The following is a 19,540-nucleotide window of genomic DNA, read 5'->3' on the forward strand; positions in this document are numbered from 1 at the left end:
CCCGGTCTCGCCAGGCCCCTCCGAAGGGCACAAAGCAGTGAGAGACGGGCGTCGTCTTCTGTGAGGGGGGCCATTTATTGGCATTTTTGGTGCCATTCACGCAGCAGCCATTTTAATCGCGGCGCTGACGAGGATCGGCGGACGAGCGGTTTCCGCCGACCCCGCACATCAGCGGGTGACACTAGGGGCACCACACTGCCAAGATGGCGGCGATCCATGTTGTGTGTGTGTGTGTCACTCACTCCTTTCTGGAACCTTCCGGAGGGTTCTGTATACACAGGCCAGACTGGAGCATGAGCCCATCTCCGGGAGAAAAAAAAAAAGCCCTAATCCCTCTCACAGGAGGGAGGGAGCTGGAGCTTGGAGCACCTATTCTCCATTCGACGAGATCAGAACAGCCTTCTGTCTCATTTCAAAAGGAAATCGGCGAGATGGGAAAAGCAGAATTTGAGATTTCCACCCACCCAAGAAAAAAATTCATGAGGCAAGAGCATGGCGAGACAATGACACCGCTGGCTTTAAAGCAATCACTCAATCCAGCGGGAGACTGCATTACAGAGGGAATAATCCTTCTTTACTCTTAAAGATATTTAGAAATAAAAATGGTCCACCTACTCACCTCAACCTTGAAAGACTTGACAACATTACACACAGAATAACAGACAGTATTTCAGGATATTTCACTTCTCTTAACAGGTTTCCACAGCTTAAAGCTAATCAGGAAAAATATGGCGTTTCCATAGAAACAGGCACACTGTGTTGACAGTAGAATTTCTGGACTGTGGTTTGAGGTGTGCTCCTGCAAAGCCCTGGTCTCTTCAGAGCTTGTCTAGGGCCAAGAGCTCTCGGCTCGCAATGTAAAACACGAGCGAGTGAGTCCCCCAAATGTGTAATTCACCCCAATTCCGCTTAGCGAGAAATAACGCCAGACAGGGTAGATTTAACCAGCATTAAGGGCTAGTGCCATTTTACCCAGCCATCTCCTCTATCATTTGTTTACACTCAGCAGCACTCAATCTCTCTGCTAGAACAGGACATCCAGGACTTGCTATAATTCTAAATCCTGAGCTAATTTGTCAACAGGAAGGCAATACTGAGTCCAGCCTGATTTTGCTGTGGACCATGTATAAGTACCCTTTTCAAAAACGGGTTTCCTTCAGCCAAGAGCTGTGTTCACCCATTCAACCGTAACCCTCAATCATTTGCTTTGCCCACCATCCCCCCCAAAATGATTTCAAAAAGCTTCAACACCGATCTATTTCTGGTTCAGCGGCGAGGAACAGTTTTATTGGACAGGGAGAGCAACAACATTCCAATGTGTGCAAATAATCAGTTAAAACTGACAGCACACTACTAAGCCTCTTTGACTCTGCAAAGGACTTGTGACTCAATTAATGTAATCCTTACTTTAATCTGACAGCTCTCATTGCAAAGACCAGGAAAGCGAACAATTAATATTTTATATGACAGACGAAAATGAACCAGTTTGATTCGGGAGCTGCAATTAGTGTCACATTAGAGGGCTATTTCATATCGTAATGCATAATTGGTGGTCTCTGGCTAAATCAATAAGAGCATCTGAGAACATTTCACTGAGATTAGGCACCGCTGTAGAACATTCCATCTGGAGCTTCATTTACAATGCACTTTAATGATGATATCCATTAAAACGACCGGGCAGAAAAAAACGGCCAAGTACGAATTGAGTTCTCCAAAATTAAGGCAAACAAAGCCAGCTGTTTTGTACGAGCCTTTAACCAATATATTATCACCAAAGCAGGCATCGTGTTTTTGTTTATTTTTAAAAATGAATTTGGCGCCCAACATTGGGCTGAGTACATCCAATTTCCACCCTAATTTGGAATGTCCATTCACTGATTGCAGCCACTCTCATGCGTTATTATCCCTGCCAATGCAGGGGAGTGAGGACGGCTGCGGTTCTCCTCCAAAACACTTGGTTTCAGCCTACTTCCTTTCACACCACAGTCAAGCGCTTATAGAGTTGAGTCGGAGGAAGACATCTCATATGAGGCTTTGGCATGCAGTCCCTGGGCACCCGCACAGCCAGTGGGGGTCGCTAGAGAGCAATGAAATGAAGTGGACCCATAATTATCTGAATCCTACCATATGATGCAATCCATGCAATCACGAATTACATGTCACCATGCACACAGCCACAGTGGACACTGGCATGGTCCAGATTTGATCCGAGACCACAGAGCTCATCCATGCCGCACAGCACGGTGCCTTAACCGAATGAGCCACCCAACAGCCCCCACACGGATACTATTTTTAAACAATGCTAAAATGCTCTCCTGATTATCTAGCACCTAGATTAAGCAGTTTGCTGAAATATCATCAAGTGGCAAGGGAGAAATCGTGATTTCTTTTGACTAAAATGTCAACGATAACAGGAATCATGTGGCGGAGCTCATGAATAAGTCCTCTCCTTTGAAACAATTTCGTCAGATTCTAATTGGCGGTTAGCCCACCCTCTCAAAACCGCAGCGCCAACCCTCGAAGCTACTTCGGTTCGTGTCACAAGGCTGACGTCTCTATCATCCGCGTTTAAAGGGGAGGCATGGTGCTGATTTGGTAATGGCCGGGTAACAAATCTGTCAGACGTCCTCCGTTCCGCTGCCTGACTAAATCATTAAGATCAATCAGGTCTGTGGAATTGGTCCCTTCGGGAGGCGGATCAATGTTATTAAAATGAGCCGCCCCGCGCACCCATAAGCGAAGGCGTTTCGGAGGAACATTAAGTATTCCCAATGTAAACTGGGCAGACGAGAGGATAAGAGGGCCGCTGCTGGAAGCACCAGTCTTCCTTCCCCGCCCCCCCGCCCCCCCGCTTTAAAATGCGCCGGAGCGGGCGGGGTTGAGCTCGACAACTCCCATGACCGCCCCTCACCGGCTGGACCCGGCAGCAGGGCGATCGAGGCTCCGCCGGCCACGCGAAGGGGCGGGCTGCCAGCAGCTCGCTAAATAAATCAAAGCGAGTATCGATCGATCGATCAGCGATGGACGGCTCCGCCCATTAAGTGGTCAGTCGAGCCAATCGCAGGCTAGGAACCCCTCCCAGTTGAACCCCCATTTCATTCACATTTGAAATATTAGGAATATACAAATGCTTGCTTTCCGGCGTAGTCTTACATACTGTCTCTGGCATATTATAACCAAGTGTTGACACCACCATGTGGCACAGAAGCATTGTGTACAGATGACATGTTGACAGTACAGCTTGTGGTATTCAACAACCAACTGTGCAGTCCTACAGCAACGATGGTTTACAGTAAATGCCACCGCTAGTCCATATGTGCACTCAAGAGTATTTTTCAAAACCTCCAAGAATAGATAACAACTAAAGCTCATGTGCATATATGCATTCACTGCAGTTAAAGCCTGTGGGTTAAATCTTGAAAAGATTTATGAATTATATACTTGATGATTTGATAATGCAGCTGCTTAAATCCAAAAAGCAGGAATATTCCTGTAAAGATTTACATGTAAAGATATGCAGGGAAACGGAACACACAAAGAAACGAGGGGTAAAATTTTAAGCAGGAAATCCTAGCGACCCGGTTCACAGCCTCTGCGTATGTCCTGTTGGGTTAGAGCCAGGACACGTAGCGGATTCGCGTTCAGTAGAAATACAGCCCGGGCTACGTGGCGCTAAATCAAGCGCTAGGGCTTTTACTGGAATCCAGTCAGTGTAGTAATTACGCACGCATTAATGTATGTCTCTTGCTAATGGACTCCTCCAATCCAAAGACTTTATTTTTGCCCAAATTCCAAAAATGACATTTTATCCAACAAGATTTGCGCATCTAGGGGCAGCTTTTAAAGCCCATGACCTCATCCAATGCTTCCGCAATTACACGAAGCTAACGCTTAGAAATAAATGGAACATAGTTTTCGTTATTAATCCCATTTGCATATGTGCGAAGAACGAAGTCACTTAGTCAGCAGCCACATTGGTGAGCATCCAAAGAAAGGGCTCTTCATTAGAAAGATGAGAGAAAGATGACCTACATCACTTTAAAAGCTTATCCGCCCTCTTACAGCCATTAATAGAAAGTGCGGAGAGTGTGTTTTACTCGTGAATGCAAATGACAGCAAAGGTGATTGAGGACAAACAGCATAGGCCAGACCTTTATGAAAATAAAGTTTTATAGAGTGTCTCAGAATGTGCTCCTGCCTTCCAAATCTGAACTGTTTCATCTTCTGATTAACAAGCGATTTCCGTGGAAGGAGTAAACAATTTCCTGACCTTCATTGAACTCGCAGAGAAACAACCCAGGCCCCATCTGATGTCCAGCAGCAACATTTTAACATACAACAACTGATAAGCCTGTGAACCAAACCAATACATCATTAAAACTGATGGAACAGATAGATACTCTAAGTATGGTTTTGGCAATCTAGCAGAACCTGAAATGTTTTTGAAAAGGGTATCAGAAGATAACAGATTAGATAGCACAGCATACTTTCTTCCGTTCAATTACAATCTCTTCAATAGCACATATGCTGCATTTCTACCCCAACAGCTAATTTCCTCAACAAAGTGTATTGTATGCTGAGCAACGATAACCTCCAGATCTTACTTACTTTCATCAGAGCCTGGGTTTTCTTCCAATGTTCGGATGTAATCGTCCTGAGAAGCAAGGTGAAATGTTTAAATGTTAATGTTCCCTTAAAGTTCAGTTTACAGTGCATTTGCAGAGACTTAAGAAAAGAGGAATAGCACATCGGTCCCATCAACAATAATGTTACACCACAATGCAATCATGCAACACAATCCCATGCAATTAAAAATATTTATGATGTCATTTTTCCATGCCTTTTTATGCAAGCTGTATATTTTGCCTTTGCACAGTAATGTTTTAGAATGGAAAATTCTTTAAAATAGTATTCCATGCAAATACAGTTAGTGGGTGGACAACGGGACTTCAGAATCACATGGACAGGGCTTGGCATCAAAATATTACTGTGACAACAAAGGAAACAAAACCAGATACACACTTCTAAAAACAAATTCACACCTGCAAGTCATTTTGGAAGACGTTCAGGAGGACCAGGGAAATATTCCAAGAAGCGAGCAGTATTTACGGAGGACACAGACTACGCGAAACACCGGTTGCGTGGCGCGAGCGCTTGGCACCAGAAATCTCACAACAGATGTTGCGATCGCCAATCAGCTCGGACCAGACAGTCCACGGGCCTCGGGATTTCTGCAGCCGACGGCGGCCGTGGCGTCTCGAGCAGAAACGTCTTTCTTTGAGCAGTAATTCTCCCTCGCAGAGGGCGTCTGCCGTTCCCAGGGAATTCGGCACGCTTCACTGAAATCCAACTTCGGCTTTTTTCGATTTCGTCCCCAGCGATATGCGGTGCAGAATTGCTACACGCATCACACGCCGCTGCAGAATTTCAGAAAATACCTGGGTCCTGTTTCCGTGCATAGCCATGGAAACCGAGAACGGCTGCACGCAGAAGGCCTTTTTTCAGACGGACCCAGGTGACTAGCACCTTAGCGTCTGATCTCTGTCTTATCTCTCGCGTGCGACTGCGAAGATGTGCTTAATCTGAACGATTAACTCCCAGTCAATCTGATTTCATAGGGGCTTAAGTTTAGAAACCGTGACCCTTACCAAACGTGTGTAAATTCCACTAGTAATCCTCAGAATTGCTTGAGAACTATGTACATACGGACTCTGAGAATAATGTCAGAGCGGCTTTTGATTCAAGTGTCACCCCTAGAATCCAATGCGCCGTTTTTTTTTTTTTTTTTTGCGACCTAATGGAGACATTAACTGCTCTGATTGAACTGGGCAGGTAACATCTGCAGTCTGGAGAGTCTTGGAGATCTTCCCACACCTCAGGTTAAAAGAGATATCGGGGGAGAGTGACACAGACACAGCACAGGATTAGAAACTGTTACTAACCTCCACTTCCTGGGGTATTGAGAAGCGAGAGAAAAAAGAGAGGGAGAAGAGAGAGAGAGACAGTTAGGGGAAAAAAACACTTGACTCCCTTCACAATAGAAATTCCCTGCTTTTCATGCAGCGCACAAACCAAGGGCGAGTCTTTTGTTTTACAGCCAGCCTGGCAGCAGTTAAACTGTCATCTTTTTGATGCGTGCTGATTACAAATATAAGCCTGCTCTGGCATCCCCCCTGGAGAAAACGCAGGAGAATTCCAGAGCAGATTATGAGGCTCTATTAACAAAGGATGATGAGCCACCGGTTCTGTGAGCTGGTGTGGGTCCTGTCCATAGGACCCCTCCCCTCCACCCCAAAGGGCCGTGATTATGCATGTCCTCCAAGCACTGTCTTCTGCAGACAGTAGCTGATTGCCACACGTGTGCTCAAACAGCCCAATGGAAGCCTCACAAGCATTGGTAAGGAGTCGCATGAACAAATAATCACAAAATTACAGTAATTACCATTTTATTCGCTCAATAATCATTTTACGACACAAACGTGCCACGCGGCTGCGCCCATGCAAGAACAAGCTCCACGCGCACGTGGCATATTACAAATACCATTGCAGCAAGAATTAAGAAGAAGGATTCTGCTCTTACCAAATAAACAAATATGCTAGCGACGCATAAACATTTTTGTCATGAGCATTCATAAAAGAACACTTCTCTTCGAATGCGTATGAGAGTCAGACGCGTATATACTTCCGAGGTCCCATATTTGTTTCGCAGTTTAACTGCCTAGTAAACTCGGAAGAAATATACCTCCCTTTGACGTATTTCTTTGCCTCGTGCTAGTAAATGTGAAGTCCCCCTCAGAAATGAATATCAGTCCATTTAGCTTTGCTGTTGCCCAATGTAAAATATATCACCATAAAAATTTACGGCATATACAGGGCGCGCCAAAAAAAAGGGCGCAGGAAGGTTGTAAAGTGTGACACCTGAAATAAGTATTGATCATAACCGAAGCCTTGGGATTTCACATCGGAGGCCATTCCACGGAAGGAAATGTTCTCTTGGTCGGCAGTATAATTTGGCCCGCCCTTACATCGGCGTTGCGCGATGCCAGTGCTCCTCGCGTGGTAAATGGCCCATGGTGAATGGTCCCCCTTTTGATTCTGGATGAGTAATGCCGTGCGCCGTACCTGTCAGAAGGCGAGCTCCCTCCATTCTGTTTTGGGCGAGCGGCGCACGGCTCCTAATGGAGAATAACCTTGTCCAGCTGGGCTGGCCTGGAGTGCCGCATTAGCAGTAAATGCACAGCACTGCAGCCTCTGCACACCACAGTACCCTGGTCCGAGTAGCTGATTCTGCATTAATCCACATAATAATAACAATAAGTACCGAATACATCCTGACTCCTGAGTATTACGGACCCGTCATTACAAAAATGAGCAAAGCAATCAATCTTTTTTGGTAGAGGCTGTACAGATCCCTGTTATTAAACGCACATAACTGCAGGTTGTTCTGTGTGTTCCAAAATTATAACAGCCAGTACAGTACAGCACCTCTGATTAATGGCTATGTTTCCACGGAAATGTCTTCTATTACCCCGTTCCATTGTCATTTAGCTATTTTTAAGGTCTATGGAGACAGCCTGTCTCCTCTCTTTTTACCACCTTCCATCAGGCATGGTAAGGAACAAAAACAAATTAAAATGTGTTTGTTCCCATATAGCCGAGTGACAAAAAATAGCTTCGCTCTAGGTTCCAGCCATCGAAACGGGGAAAGTTAACAATATTTCGATCAAATGAAATTCTACAAGGTGCAAATTGTGACCTCTTCATCATAAACACTATTGTGTCATATGCACACTGTTAAATGTGTATTCGGCATGGGCGCTTTTGATTACATCATCGGAAGGAGCAATAGGGTCAATGGTGTAATCTACAGTCGCAGTAGGAAACTGGGGAAGGAAGAAGCGGGCGAGGGGTTCAGAGGTCACGCTTGCAGGATCCCTCGAGCAGCGGGATTCATATCGGAGAGCCCACCTTTTCCCGCCTTTTTTGCGTGGAGAGCTCTAACGCAGCCGGTGTGTCCTACAGATCTCTGCCTAATGGAGCCTGACTATCAGCAGGACCCCAGATGCGGTGTCTGTCCTCCAGGGGCCACTCCAGGTTTTAGCCTGACAGGGTTTGGCAGGGAGCCCGGGCCGAGCCGCCCCCCCCCCCGATCCGGAGCCCGCGCGTCTCACGCCTCCGACTACCTGTCCCGGACGGTAACTGACGGAAATACCGCGCCCTCCTCCGACATCTCCGTCTCCAGTGCCCCGCAGGCGAGAGGGGCCAAAAAACAGAAGGTCAACTGCCTTTCATTCAGGTAGACGTGTTGTTTGTGTACCCACTCCGCTAATGATGCGCTGCACGGCAAGTTGCAAAACTTAGGTCAGCACTGACCGCGGTGCCCGCCAGGGACAGCGGGATGAACAGGAGCGGGCAGGCTGCCCCGGAACCTTCTGCTAACGCATTCAGCGGAGGGCCCCGGGACATCGCCGACCGCACCTGACACAATATGTTTCGGTCTGCTCAGCGCAGAACAACATGTCCGCGCGATTAGCCCCCCCGAACCGCCCCGGCCTTCGCCGCGGTCACGGGCCACGTTCTGCCAATTAGCCGCGTGAAAGCGACCCTCGAAGCCGTCGCTGATTGGGCAAGCCGCGGAACTCCCACGGGCCACCCACTAACGGCCGCCGGGCTGGGTTCTGTCACACTGCAGAGGGTGACCGTCTTGCGGGCGGCGGCCATCTTGGCTCGAATGCGCGGAGCGTGATCGCACCGAAGCATGGACAGCCCCAGCCAGGGGGAAAAACCCGCAACGACACAGAAATGCAGCCGTGAAATCTTCATCCCCTCACCGCAACGATCCATCATACGCCACGGCTCAAACATGCCCACAGCTAAGCTTCTGTATCTCACATGAGCTCGTATGAGTAGCAGTGGGCCACAATGTAAGGACACTCAATCAAAAACTCCAGTTTGCTTCCACTAAATGATAACAACTAGTCTTAATTTAAATCAAGAAACAAATATGTAGGACATTTTTTTGTAATGTGCCCTTACCTACATGCGTTTCATTGTCTATTAGCTGTCTGTTTGGTCAGGTTATTAGAAACTGTTCCACCCATACACAACGTCTTCATCTGGAACAAACTGTAATGGACTTCAGATAAAGAGCAATGAAGAAATGAATTTTTTGTCCTTTGCAACGGAGAAAAAAAAAGAAATTAATCACTCGTGGAAAGCAAAGTGTTTCGCGATATAACCGGTGACACCTTACGCCTTATGCTAAATGAAATCTGTCCTCCAGTTCGCACTTGGCACATCACGCTGCTTAATTTCTGCACCTCTCCCTGCGGAGCGTTCCTTTTTTTTCTCCCTGAGAGATTGGATAAACGCCGGCTGATCGATGAGCCCACGCTCACGAGCGTTTCCGTAATGAGAGAGAGCCAATCAGACACGCCGGGGCCCTGAGGAAGCCGCGTCAGCCTTTCGGGAGGCGTGCAGAAAGAGTCATTCCTGCGACAGGGACTTTGTGAGCGCATCGCCGCCACCGTGATTTGCGCCCCCTGCTGGACGCAGCTTTCGCGGAGGTGGAGTTTCGCTCCGCCCACAAGCTTATAGCTGCCGAGGAGTTTGCAGTAAATCGCGCCACAGCCCATACCACAGGCCTCAACCCGCAGGTAGCGTTTTCAACCGGAATGTCCATTTTCCAAATTATCTGTACACGTCCTGTTTGTGGTCCAGACCGGACAATATACTGTCCGGTCTGAGCAGTTGTTTGAAAGGATTTACCCTTAGTTTGTAACGTATGTGCATCTGAACCACCCCCCAGTCCATAATCCATTCCAATAGTCACCCCCCCAAACGCCAGTCCACCACAGGGCCCACCCTGGGCCAGCCAAAGGTTATGACAGCCCCCCCCCCTCGTCATTCACGATTACGTGAACCAGCTGTGCCAGCTGTGCATGTTATCTGGTTTTGACTAATTCTAAATCCGATAACCCTACCCAAAGGGCTGAGATCCCTAACTCAGTTGTTGCCAAAAAGCAACATTCAATACGCATTCATACCAGTCGAATTACACACTGCACTTGTTACATTTACACAGCGTGCACCACAGCTCTTCATGAGCTTGGGATATTTGGGATGCCCTGCCCTGCCCCTGTCCCTAAGGTTTAGCCCCATTCTAAACAGACATTATCTCCCCAAATTCGCATTGTCCTGCTGCAGTCTGGACACAGCGATAATGTTTACAACATTCAAGCCCTCAATACCCAGGGGCACGAGTCGCCTGCTGCGGCGCATTCAGTCTCCTGCCTGGAGTCGGATATAATTGGAAGCAATGGCATATTTCCCATGATGCCCTTTGGTGGTTGCCAAGGAGCTAATGCCGTTGCAGATTTACCCGCGCCGCTCACGCCGGATAATTTTTGCAGGTGTACTTCCTCTTATTATTAGACATCTTTTCTCCTGATCCGTTTTGTGGCTCTGTGACACACCACTCTCGGGTCTGAGGGACAGGAGCCATCTCCTTCCAGTTTCTCCAAAATTTCAGATCTAAGACACATCAACAGAGAGGCACCACTAATTCACGATACACAGGGGGGTGTCAAACAGACCGATATCTGTTGGCGCACACCCAAAAATTCACTAGTGGTAAGTGTTCAGACAGCAGAAGCACACGGTAGCAAGCGTGTCAATCAGTGAAAATGACTAACAGCGTTCCCTGTCGAAGACTCTCTTTCGGCGAGCATATCCATTTAAAGAAGGCCAGTGGGAATAGCAGACCAGGCAGTCGACAGTGTTTAATTAAAGTGATCATCTGAGCTGAAATCTGCAGGCTTGTTTTGCCCCGGGGGGCTCGGTGTCGGTAATACACTGCGGAGGGCTATATTCTGCGCAACAACAATGTCCTTCGCAGCAGAAGACTCCTTGCTTTCTTTTTTCTTTCCGAACCTCTTCAAATGTGACACCGGTTTTTTTCTCTGTCGTGTCCTATTCTCCACCCGATGTAGCGCAAACTGGCCCGGCGATTCCGGAATGATACCGCCGTGAACGCAGGCCACTTCCATTCAGATTGACAGCGCTTTCGAACCGAACGTAAATGGCGGAGGCATGCATTGCTTGACAGACGGCACAAAGGCGCAGAACACACAGAAAGGAGACAGGCACGAATACCTTTAATTGTTCGCATGCACTAGGAACGCACGTATAGGCACTCCAATCAAACGGACACAGAACAAACAACCAGTGGTCATGGGCAATTGAACACAAGGAGGAGAGTAGCAGCACATTAAGCAATCCCCTCTGACCTTTCGAAGACTGGATTGTTGAAAAGCATTATTGCAAACTGCACTGACTGCAAGTACTTACAGAAATGGATTGTTCCCTTTCCATCTGTTCAGAGCGATACCAGCTCATTCTGTATCATGGGCCTTTCAACGGATAACAGCCACTGGACAGCATTCCTTATTTTTAAACAAAAATACAGGTTTCTCGCCTATCCCATTTCGCTTCATAGCAATCAGTAAGGTGCAATATGGTTCTTAGGGCTTTGGACAGCCTTCATTTCTTTAGCCTGTCGAATTTCCCACCTTGCCTCTCACTGCCTGTTTTCCCTGAGTGATCAATGCAGGAGAGGGATGACGGTTTCTGAAGAACAGTGCTACCCATTCGGTTCCCTTTTCTCTTGTTCAGGAGAATAAACACTGCAGACTACTACGGGCACGTCCCTTGCGATGACGCTGACACACAGACCAGTTTCCATCGCGACTTCCAGCGAACATCCAGAATGTTCCAGTACACCTTATTTTTATTTTGGCTTCTCACGCTGCAAGACGTTGCACTACAGGTGTGACTCCCAGAGCGCTGTGCTTTGAGCAGGGTCTCCTCCGACCGGGCTTTTCTAATTACCAGCTCAGCGACGGCATCGAAAGCGCCGCACGCCGCTCTCCTCTTCGACTGCGCAGACGGAGCGCCTCTCGACGTGGAGGAACGGGGGGCATGGGAGGTGGAGGGGGGATTGGGAGGCAAGGGCAAGGCCGGGAAGGAACCAGACGAACCGACGCTCGATGTGGTCGTTCTGACAGAACTCGCGGCTTGGCCGGGTGGACCGGGAGAAAGGGGGCAGGGTTTCGCTTCTCCAAAAAAAAAAAAAGAACACTCGGCGCTCCACCCCGGTGAGGTCGAGAGACCTCGAGAGAAGCAGGGGGCGGAGTCTGCCCCCCCCCACCCCCAGGCTCAGCTTCCACCCCTCGCCCACCCAACGTCTTCATACACCTCTTCAGCCCGGCATGTCTGCTGATGCACGCTGTGAGTAAACCAATCAGAGGCCGACCACACACCGGCCTGCAGCGGGAGCGTTCTCTTCAGAAAGGCCGGACTGCAGTCCGTCAGACCCTCCGCTGGCATCTCACAGAATGGCTGATGCTTCACATCGAGCTGCTTCAAAGGTAACTGTCAATCACAGCCCCACGCCAAAGCGCTGTGCTTTCATCCATTTACACAAACAGCAATCACTGAATTCCACCTTGACTCCGGCTTTACAATACAACACATAGACACATACACCCTGAGCATCCGTGCATAGAATGGACAGCCTATAATTGCTTTTTGTCAATGAATGCACCATAAGCTCTGTTTAAAAAGAACTGCAAATAAAATGAGTCACTAATAGCAGTCAATGCCTGTAGGGAACTGCTGGTCACAATAATAAAGATTCAGAAAGTTGTCAGAGAAATGCGATGGCGATGGAAATTTCCGTGTCAAAGGGACTGCAGATACTGGTAAACATCCCTTTCTGTGTCACAGTTCTGTGATGTCATCGCAGGTCTCAGTGACCTGAAGGTCAGGCGGAGCACTGCATCGATGCGGTTAGCTACCGGCATCTTCTGTCTTCTCTTTTTTCAATGAAACTTTATCCCCCTATTTTTTTTGTCATCCGAAATGACCTGAGTATACTGTATCTGTGGGCCAATCCCATCTCTACCACAGCCCCTTTATAACAGAGTGAGCGCGTGAGCATTCGCCTCGCCCCAAAATATCCCATCAGCCCCGTGGCAGCTCTCTTCTCACTGCCGTTTAGCGGCGCAGTCGCAGCGCTGGACGACTGCGCATCATGCGCAGCTGATGTAGGCAGACTGCAGGCTCTCGATTGGCAGGAGGAGCTGCTCTTGTGTGATGAGCCAGAGGAAAACCGGCCAATGAGGTGGGGCTAACAGACCGTAGGTGGCACTGGCATGGTCAGGATCCCAATTACAGTCCATGGGGCAAGTCACTGCCTTAGGTTTAATAGGACACCCCACCCAACAACACCAACTGCTATTTTTGTGATTTAATTTATTAGCGAGATATCAAAGGGCATAATCAGTGAATTGTGCTTAACTCACCTGATCATAATGTATTTATGTAGTTCTCGCTCAGACAGCACAGTGTCAAATCGCATTTTCCTTTCCCTGAGGTACAAGGCACAATCTGTTCTTAGATGTAAACTATCTGTCAGGCGGACCTTCTGAAAGACAGCGAGCTACAGCTCACGGTTCCCTCTGATCTACCTGCTCCACATCATTACACCTGACCTTTCGGTGTAGTGTGTGAAGTAACATTCAGTAGGTACACGATAAACACAATAATCACAATCTGAGAGAAACAAGAGGCGGCAGCTACGGGGGAAAGAACAGGAACGCTGACGTGCAGACATTCCGCAAACAAACATTCCATTTCCCATCTCTGTGCAACCAAGCCAGCATAACAGACACGGTGCATTTTCAACGCATCTTTATATGCGCATCTTTATTAGATGGCCGACCACGATCACAACGTAGGTCTTATTTTGCAGCGCATCAAGGTTACCGTCCTGCGGTGCACAGAACCACCCGTGCAGTCAGGGAACAAAATGCGCGTGAGAGTGGGCAGAGCTAATCACTGTTCGCGGCGGCAGACAGATTCAGGGGAGTTAATCACAGGGATTCAGTTCTGCATGCGGTCGTACAGAATTTAATTTCACTCCTATCCGTTTGGGGAAGGAACACAAATTGCTTCGCCGCGGCTCTTGGCACTGTTGATCCGGCGTTTTGTTCACCGCGAAATTCCATCGTGGCTCGCGGATACTCTCATGTCGAGCCGCGATCAGGCCGCTCCGTTTGGCTGTTTGGGGTGGGGAGGTGGGGCACATCAACAGAAAACGAGATTCAGATGCACTCCCTCAGCTGAGAGGGAAGAAAAACCCCATTAGCGATTCTGCTCTGTTGCCCATTCCTGCTGTACGATTTTCCTGATTAGGGTCATCTCAAAATGACTCTTCAGTATGCCCATTACGCCGCCCTGGCACGGGAGAGAAGCTGTTTGCTGCACCGCTGGTGTAGCCGGGGGGCTGGGCGGTGCCGTGCGAAACGGGCCAATGGCGGCAGGGCGGAGTCCCGGGCGGCGGCGATGATAACGGAGGAGGTCGGCCCAAGGTGGGGCGTCCCCGTCCCCGGGGGAGTTCGACAGACCGCGGGCCGCTCGCTGCGCCCGTTCCCGCCATTTTAAACCGCGCAGAGGACATTCGTGGCTTCCAGCAGAAAGACTCCTTTTATTAATCATGCCTGTGAATGCTGCTCTGCATTCCAGCAATATCAAAGAGCAGCAGCACCATTGAGCCAGGGAAAAGGAAGGGGGGGGGGGGGTTGTGGGGGGGTTTGTGACAGGGGGTTTAGGTGCAGTAAGGGGGCCAGGTGCTGTGAGCAGATGAAATCATTAACAGATAACAGCCGCAAGAGCCCCCCCGGGGATGCATCCCGCATCAGAAAGCAGCCCAGCCCTCGGGCTACGGCTTTCGGGCGATGCTACGTCAACGCTAGGCTGGGACTGGGACACCCGAACGCGCTCCTCCCCAGTCCCCATTTCACACAGACCCGGTCATGCGGCCACAGCTGTCCTGTTCGGTTTGGAGGGCCTGGTTCACCTCCAGTGATAGACAAAAAACCTGTGTGTCTGTGCGAGTGTGCGAGTGTGCGTGTGAGCGTGTGTGTGGTGGAGGGGGGTGCTTGTGACGCAGTAAATGCATTGTGCCAGGTTAGTTTCCATTGGCAACATGCTTTCAGCACTGTACAGTACATGGATGGGGACTGCCTGTGCTGCCAGCACTGCTGGTGAGGAGAGGAGAACAGTGGGAACACGCCAGTGCAACATGACCCTGAAGACCAAGTCCATTAACCCAGCAGGAGCAAGAGAAAAACAATCACTCTGTCACCACCAGAGAGACTGCAGACTGTGTGTGTGTGTGTGTGTGTGTGTGTGTGCGTGTGCGTGTGTGTGGGTGTGTGTGTGTGTGTGTGTGTGTGTGCGCGTATGTGAGTGTGTGTGAGTGTGTGTGTGTGTGTGTGAGTGGGTGGTGTGTGTGTGTGTGTGTGCGCGTGTGTGTGAGTGGGTAGGAGGGGGAGTGGGTGGTCAAGGCGTGTCTTTCACATTTCTTTTTCATACAAACAGATTTAGCTCAAACTCTTGCATCTTCAGCCAACCTCAACTTCCATTGTAAAAACCCCAGTGTTTACAGTGAGCCCGGGTCTGTCACAGGGGAAGCAGGGATCTGTAGTTTCCACATTAGACGACACAAAGGCCTCCTAATTGCCGCCTGCAGAAAGGGCTGTTTGCTCGTCAGGTTCGAGCCCCGTCGATGCGCTCGCGCCTACGACCGCCGTACCGCTGCCGTCATGGAGACGGAGCCAGTTCATCGCTCATCTCCGAGGACCGCTGTGCAGAACAGACTCATCTTCATCACCTGGAACGAAGACGACTCATCGACTGCTTCCAGAGTGGAATAACGCACAGGGGATGAGAACGGAACGTCGGATCGGCTAATTATTCAGCCTGGCGTTTCAACGCTGCTCGCTGGCCAGATACTCTGGTCACAACGCAGTCGTGCGTTAGCGTGAAATACAGGCACGTGCACGAGCTCTGACAAAGCGCACGAGGGATCTGAGGGAGAGGGAGGGGGACGTCAGCGATGGCCGACGCGATGATTTTTTGAACAATTTTTGTGAAAAAGGAAGGACAGCGGGAAGCGCTTTAAGCTCCGCCTCTGCAGCTGGTGGGGGAGGGCTGTGTGTGGGGGGCGGGGCAGGAGGGGGAGGGAGGTGGGGGCAGCAGCGGTCACGGGGCCGGAACATCCACGTCAACCAGTGCAGCCATGCTCCACTCCCCCCGTTGTCTAAGGACATAAATCCCTCTTCAGCAGGGAAGCTCTTCCTCCGGTTGCAGAGTAAGAGAAACGGTTTGCACCGCTCAATTAAGGCTCACCTACGCTTGCGCAAAGGTAGCCGAGGATCACTGCAGTATTTCTCTCTCTCTCTACCCCTCACTCTCACTCAATCCCCCCCTCTCTCTCTCTCTCTCTCTCTCTCTCACCACCTCGCAAAAAGATCTTATCTGATCGAGTCTCCGCAGCCCACCAAATCGCACGATCGTCCCAATTAGAAGCTCGTTTTCGACATTTTTATTTATTTTCGCAAATTCGGCACGTGTGTGCCCACAACAAAATCACAACAAATCTTCCACCGTCTCATTTGCCTGGTGAACCTCATTAGCCGCTGCACGCCGCAGAAAATCACAGATGGCTGCATTGTTATTCTGACCCCGGCCAGTGTCTTGTACATAGTAATCAGAGCTCATTTGGTTTCTGTCGTTTTTTTCCTCCACTCCCTTTGCCTTTTTTTTTTTTTTAAACTAACGCGCTATTAATTGGAACCTAGCGTTCTATTCGATTAGCTCAGATGACATTATCCTCCGTTAAATATCAATTCATTTTCCTGTCTCTGGCCACACGCACAGATGTTGACAGGGAGCTGAAATCTCAGTATGGGGATAAAAGGAAGGTCAGCTGCACTGCACACAGCCCTATTCTGGCAGGCAGCGAACAGCAAAATGTCCAGCGTTAATTAAACTCCTACAGAGCACATGTGAGTCCGGTAGAGATCGACCATGTACACTCTCAGAGTTGATTTAACACTGGACGTTTTACTGTACAGAGGTCAGTAGGTGGTCACAGGTGAGGTTCCGGCACTGCTGCAGGTACCGCACGCACTATCTCTGGCAAACATGGAAGTCTTACCTTCTGAATGTAGGCAAAAATGTTGAGAAAAAGGTGTGGTGTATTGAGAAAGATATGCTCGTACAAGCCTTGCTTTATTCAACTGCGCCTCACAGCACAGGATGCGGCCTGGCTATTTACTTCTAAAACATCATTAAGCCTCATTCATTTTTCAACAGAGTCACAGGGTTATTTAGATAGAGCCGGGAACAGCAGCAGACTTCATTTACAAATATTTTAATTTACCAATGTATTCTGTAGACACATAATAAGGCTCTGTTTACTTCATTATTTGGATTTAGACAATAATTTTAGCTATCGGCAGAGCTCTTCTTTTTAAAATGCCTTTGTTGTGACCACCAAGAAGTGAAAAAAAAAAAACATCAATTAGAAAGCATTTCCATCAATACCATAAATGTGGTCTGGAATTATACAGGTGTTAATAAGTTCAACGAGTCATGCAAACATTTACTGTCATATTTCACACCAAAAAAGCGACACAACAATACGAATATCTTTCAGCAGCACTCAACTTCCTGCACTCGATAATTCCTGTTTCACACATCTTGCTGAAAGAACACCAGACCACAGCATAACATGCTTCATAATCTGTCTCGTTTATCACTTGTGATAAATGACATTATGCTAATGCAATTATATTTTGGAGCAATCTCTCCATCACGATCATTTGCATTTCTTCGTCGAGTATGTCACGAGGAAACAGACGCTGGCACGAGCATCTGTGTGGAGGAACCGCCTTCACCTGGGAATCGCCGCAGACGAAACATAACCAACCGTGGTGCGGCGGAGTAAAACGAGTGGCTGTTGGACCTCGGGCCTAAATGCGGTGTTTACTGTGTGCCGAATGTTGACTTTCCAATGAATGAAATGTGTGGCGTGACGCATCCTGAATTTCGGCAAAATGAATCAAATTATTCCTGCTGGCAGATCGTGGTCCCTTAGCAATCTGTACTCTCTCACGCGGTGAGTATTTTTGTGTGGGAGTGAATGTGCCGAAAATGCCTTATGACTGATAAATGCTCCGCACCATAGTATTGGAGGGTCATTAGAGACCCAACAGTGTTCCTTTATTTACTTGTACAAAGATCCTATGTTCCTGCATTGCCAAATTTTTATATCCTTATCATTTAGTGCCTGAAGTATAATAAATTATTAATTAAATCATGCTGTTTTTTTGTTGACAACTCAATTCAAATTTTTTAAATCGTACATGTAGGCATTAGTCACGACAAGCCCCTCAGGCTGTCCTTTTACCAATCATACGTGCAAAACAAAAAGACAAGAACCCGGCATCAGATCCCACTGATAAAGGGGACACAGTCTGACATGCTATTTAGATTCTCCCAGGCATCAAGCCCCCCCCCCCACCCCCCACCCCCACAACACACACACACACACACAAACACACACTGCTCTTAAGCTAATGATAAAAGGCCGAGGAACTGAGAAGCCATTTTGCTGGGAAGGAAGGATGTAGCAATTTCTATTCATTAAAAATTCAGCAGCGGCATACCAGGTGCAGTGTCGAGCAGCCCCGCGCGGACCAGGGGCATCGCGGCGCTCGTTAATGAGCTCTTTCAGCGCGCGGCCGTGGGCGGAAGGGGAAGTTCGTCGACCGGAGGCGGCTTTGCTCCAGCGGCCTCGTTCGTTTTTGAACAGGGACTACGACGGAATCGGGAGTGGGATAAGGCGTCCTTGTGACTGCGTGCGGGGGGGGGGGGGATAACGCTGTTTTCTCGAGGTGATCACAGTGGGTTTTTGGAAGTAATGAGAGCGCTACCTTTCCGACGCTATCAATTAATTACAGGCTGAAAATGGCCCATTACTCCAGGCACTGCATGCTCTTGGTTGGGTCTCATCAAAGGCAAAATCTGTGCGCTGTAAAGCAAATCGCCATTTTCTTTGTGAAAGAGAAAGAGGCAGAGAGAGGAGCGGAGGTGTTTGGCTATTGCCAATCTGTACATGTTAGAAAAAACCTGCAGGGTCACTACAAATTCAAAGGTTCCGCCAATAACTGTTCATAAATAAAGACAAATATCTTTCTGAGATGGGATGGAAGAAAGTTAAATGAAGCATAACACAAGTCCTTTTACAGCAGAACAAAATCCTAATTCAGCTGGGTTTGGAACCATGCAAGAGAACAAAAAAAAAAGTATTTACATTGTTCCGATGTCATAAAAAGGCTGTAAACTTGATATATCCGTCTCAAATTTTTTGTAAGGCAGCAGCCCTAATGGATAGACTACATCTTTTAGCCAATCAGTGGAGAGACAGTGGGCTTTCATTTTGTAGGAGGCATCCTATTGGCTCAGTATATAGGGATGAACCCCAGTGGATGCTGACAGGCTATATCTAATGGCATTCTGAAGAGGCAGGACTGAAAAAGCACTCAGAGTTTCTGGAGGGTTACATCAGTGTATTCATTTTAATTCAGCTGTTCTTTTTATAAGGACCCTGAGAAATAAATGGCCATTT

General features: G+C 48.4%; 1 protein-coding gene across 2 annotated transcripts in view; it reads right to left on the reverse strand.

The window, feature by feature from the left end:
- The window catches only part of spock2 (SPARC (osteonectin), cwcv and kazal like domains proteoglycan 2), a 40,717-nt gene that overhangs the window by 14,550 nt on the left and 6,627 nt on the right, over positions 1–19,540 (reverse strand). For both annotated transcript variants that reach the window (XM_064318906.1, XM_064318901.1), the window contains exon 2: positions 4,609–4,654. In XM_064318906.1, coding sequence (XP_064174976.1) covers positions 4,609–4,654 — 46 coding nt within the window. The remainder of the gene's footprint in view (positions 1–4,608; positions 4,655–19,540) is intronic.

The sequence above is a fragment of the Anguilla rostrata genome, chromosome 2 (assembly GCF_018555375.3).
Source record: "Anguilla rostrata isolate EN2019 chromosome 2, ASM1855537v3, whole genome shotgun sequence".
Lineage (NCBI taxonomy): Eukaryota > Metazoa > Chordata > Actinopteri > Anguilliformes > Anguillidae > Anguilla > Anguilla rostrata.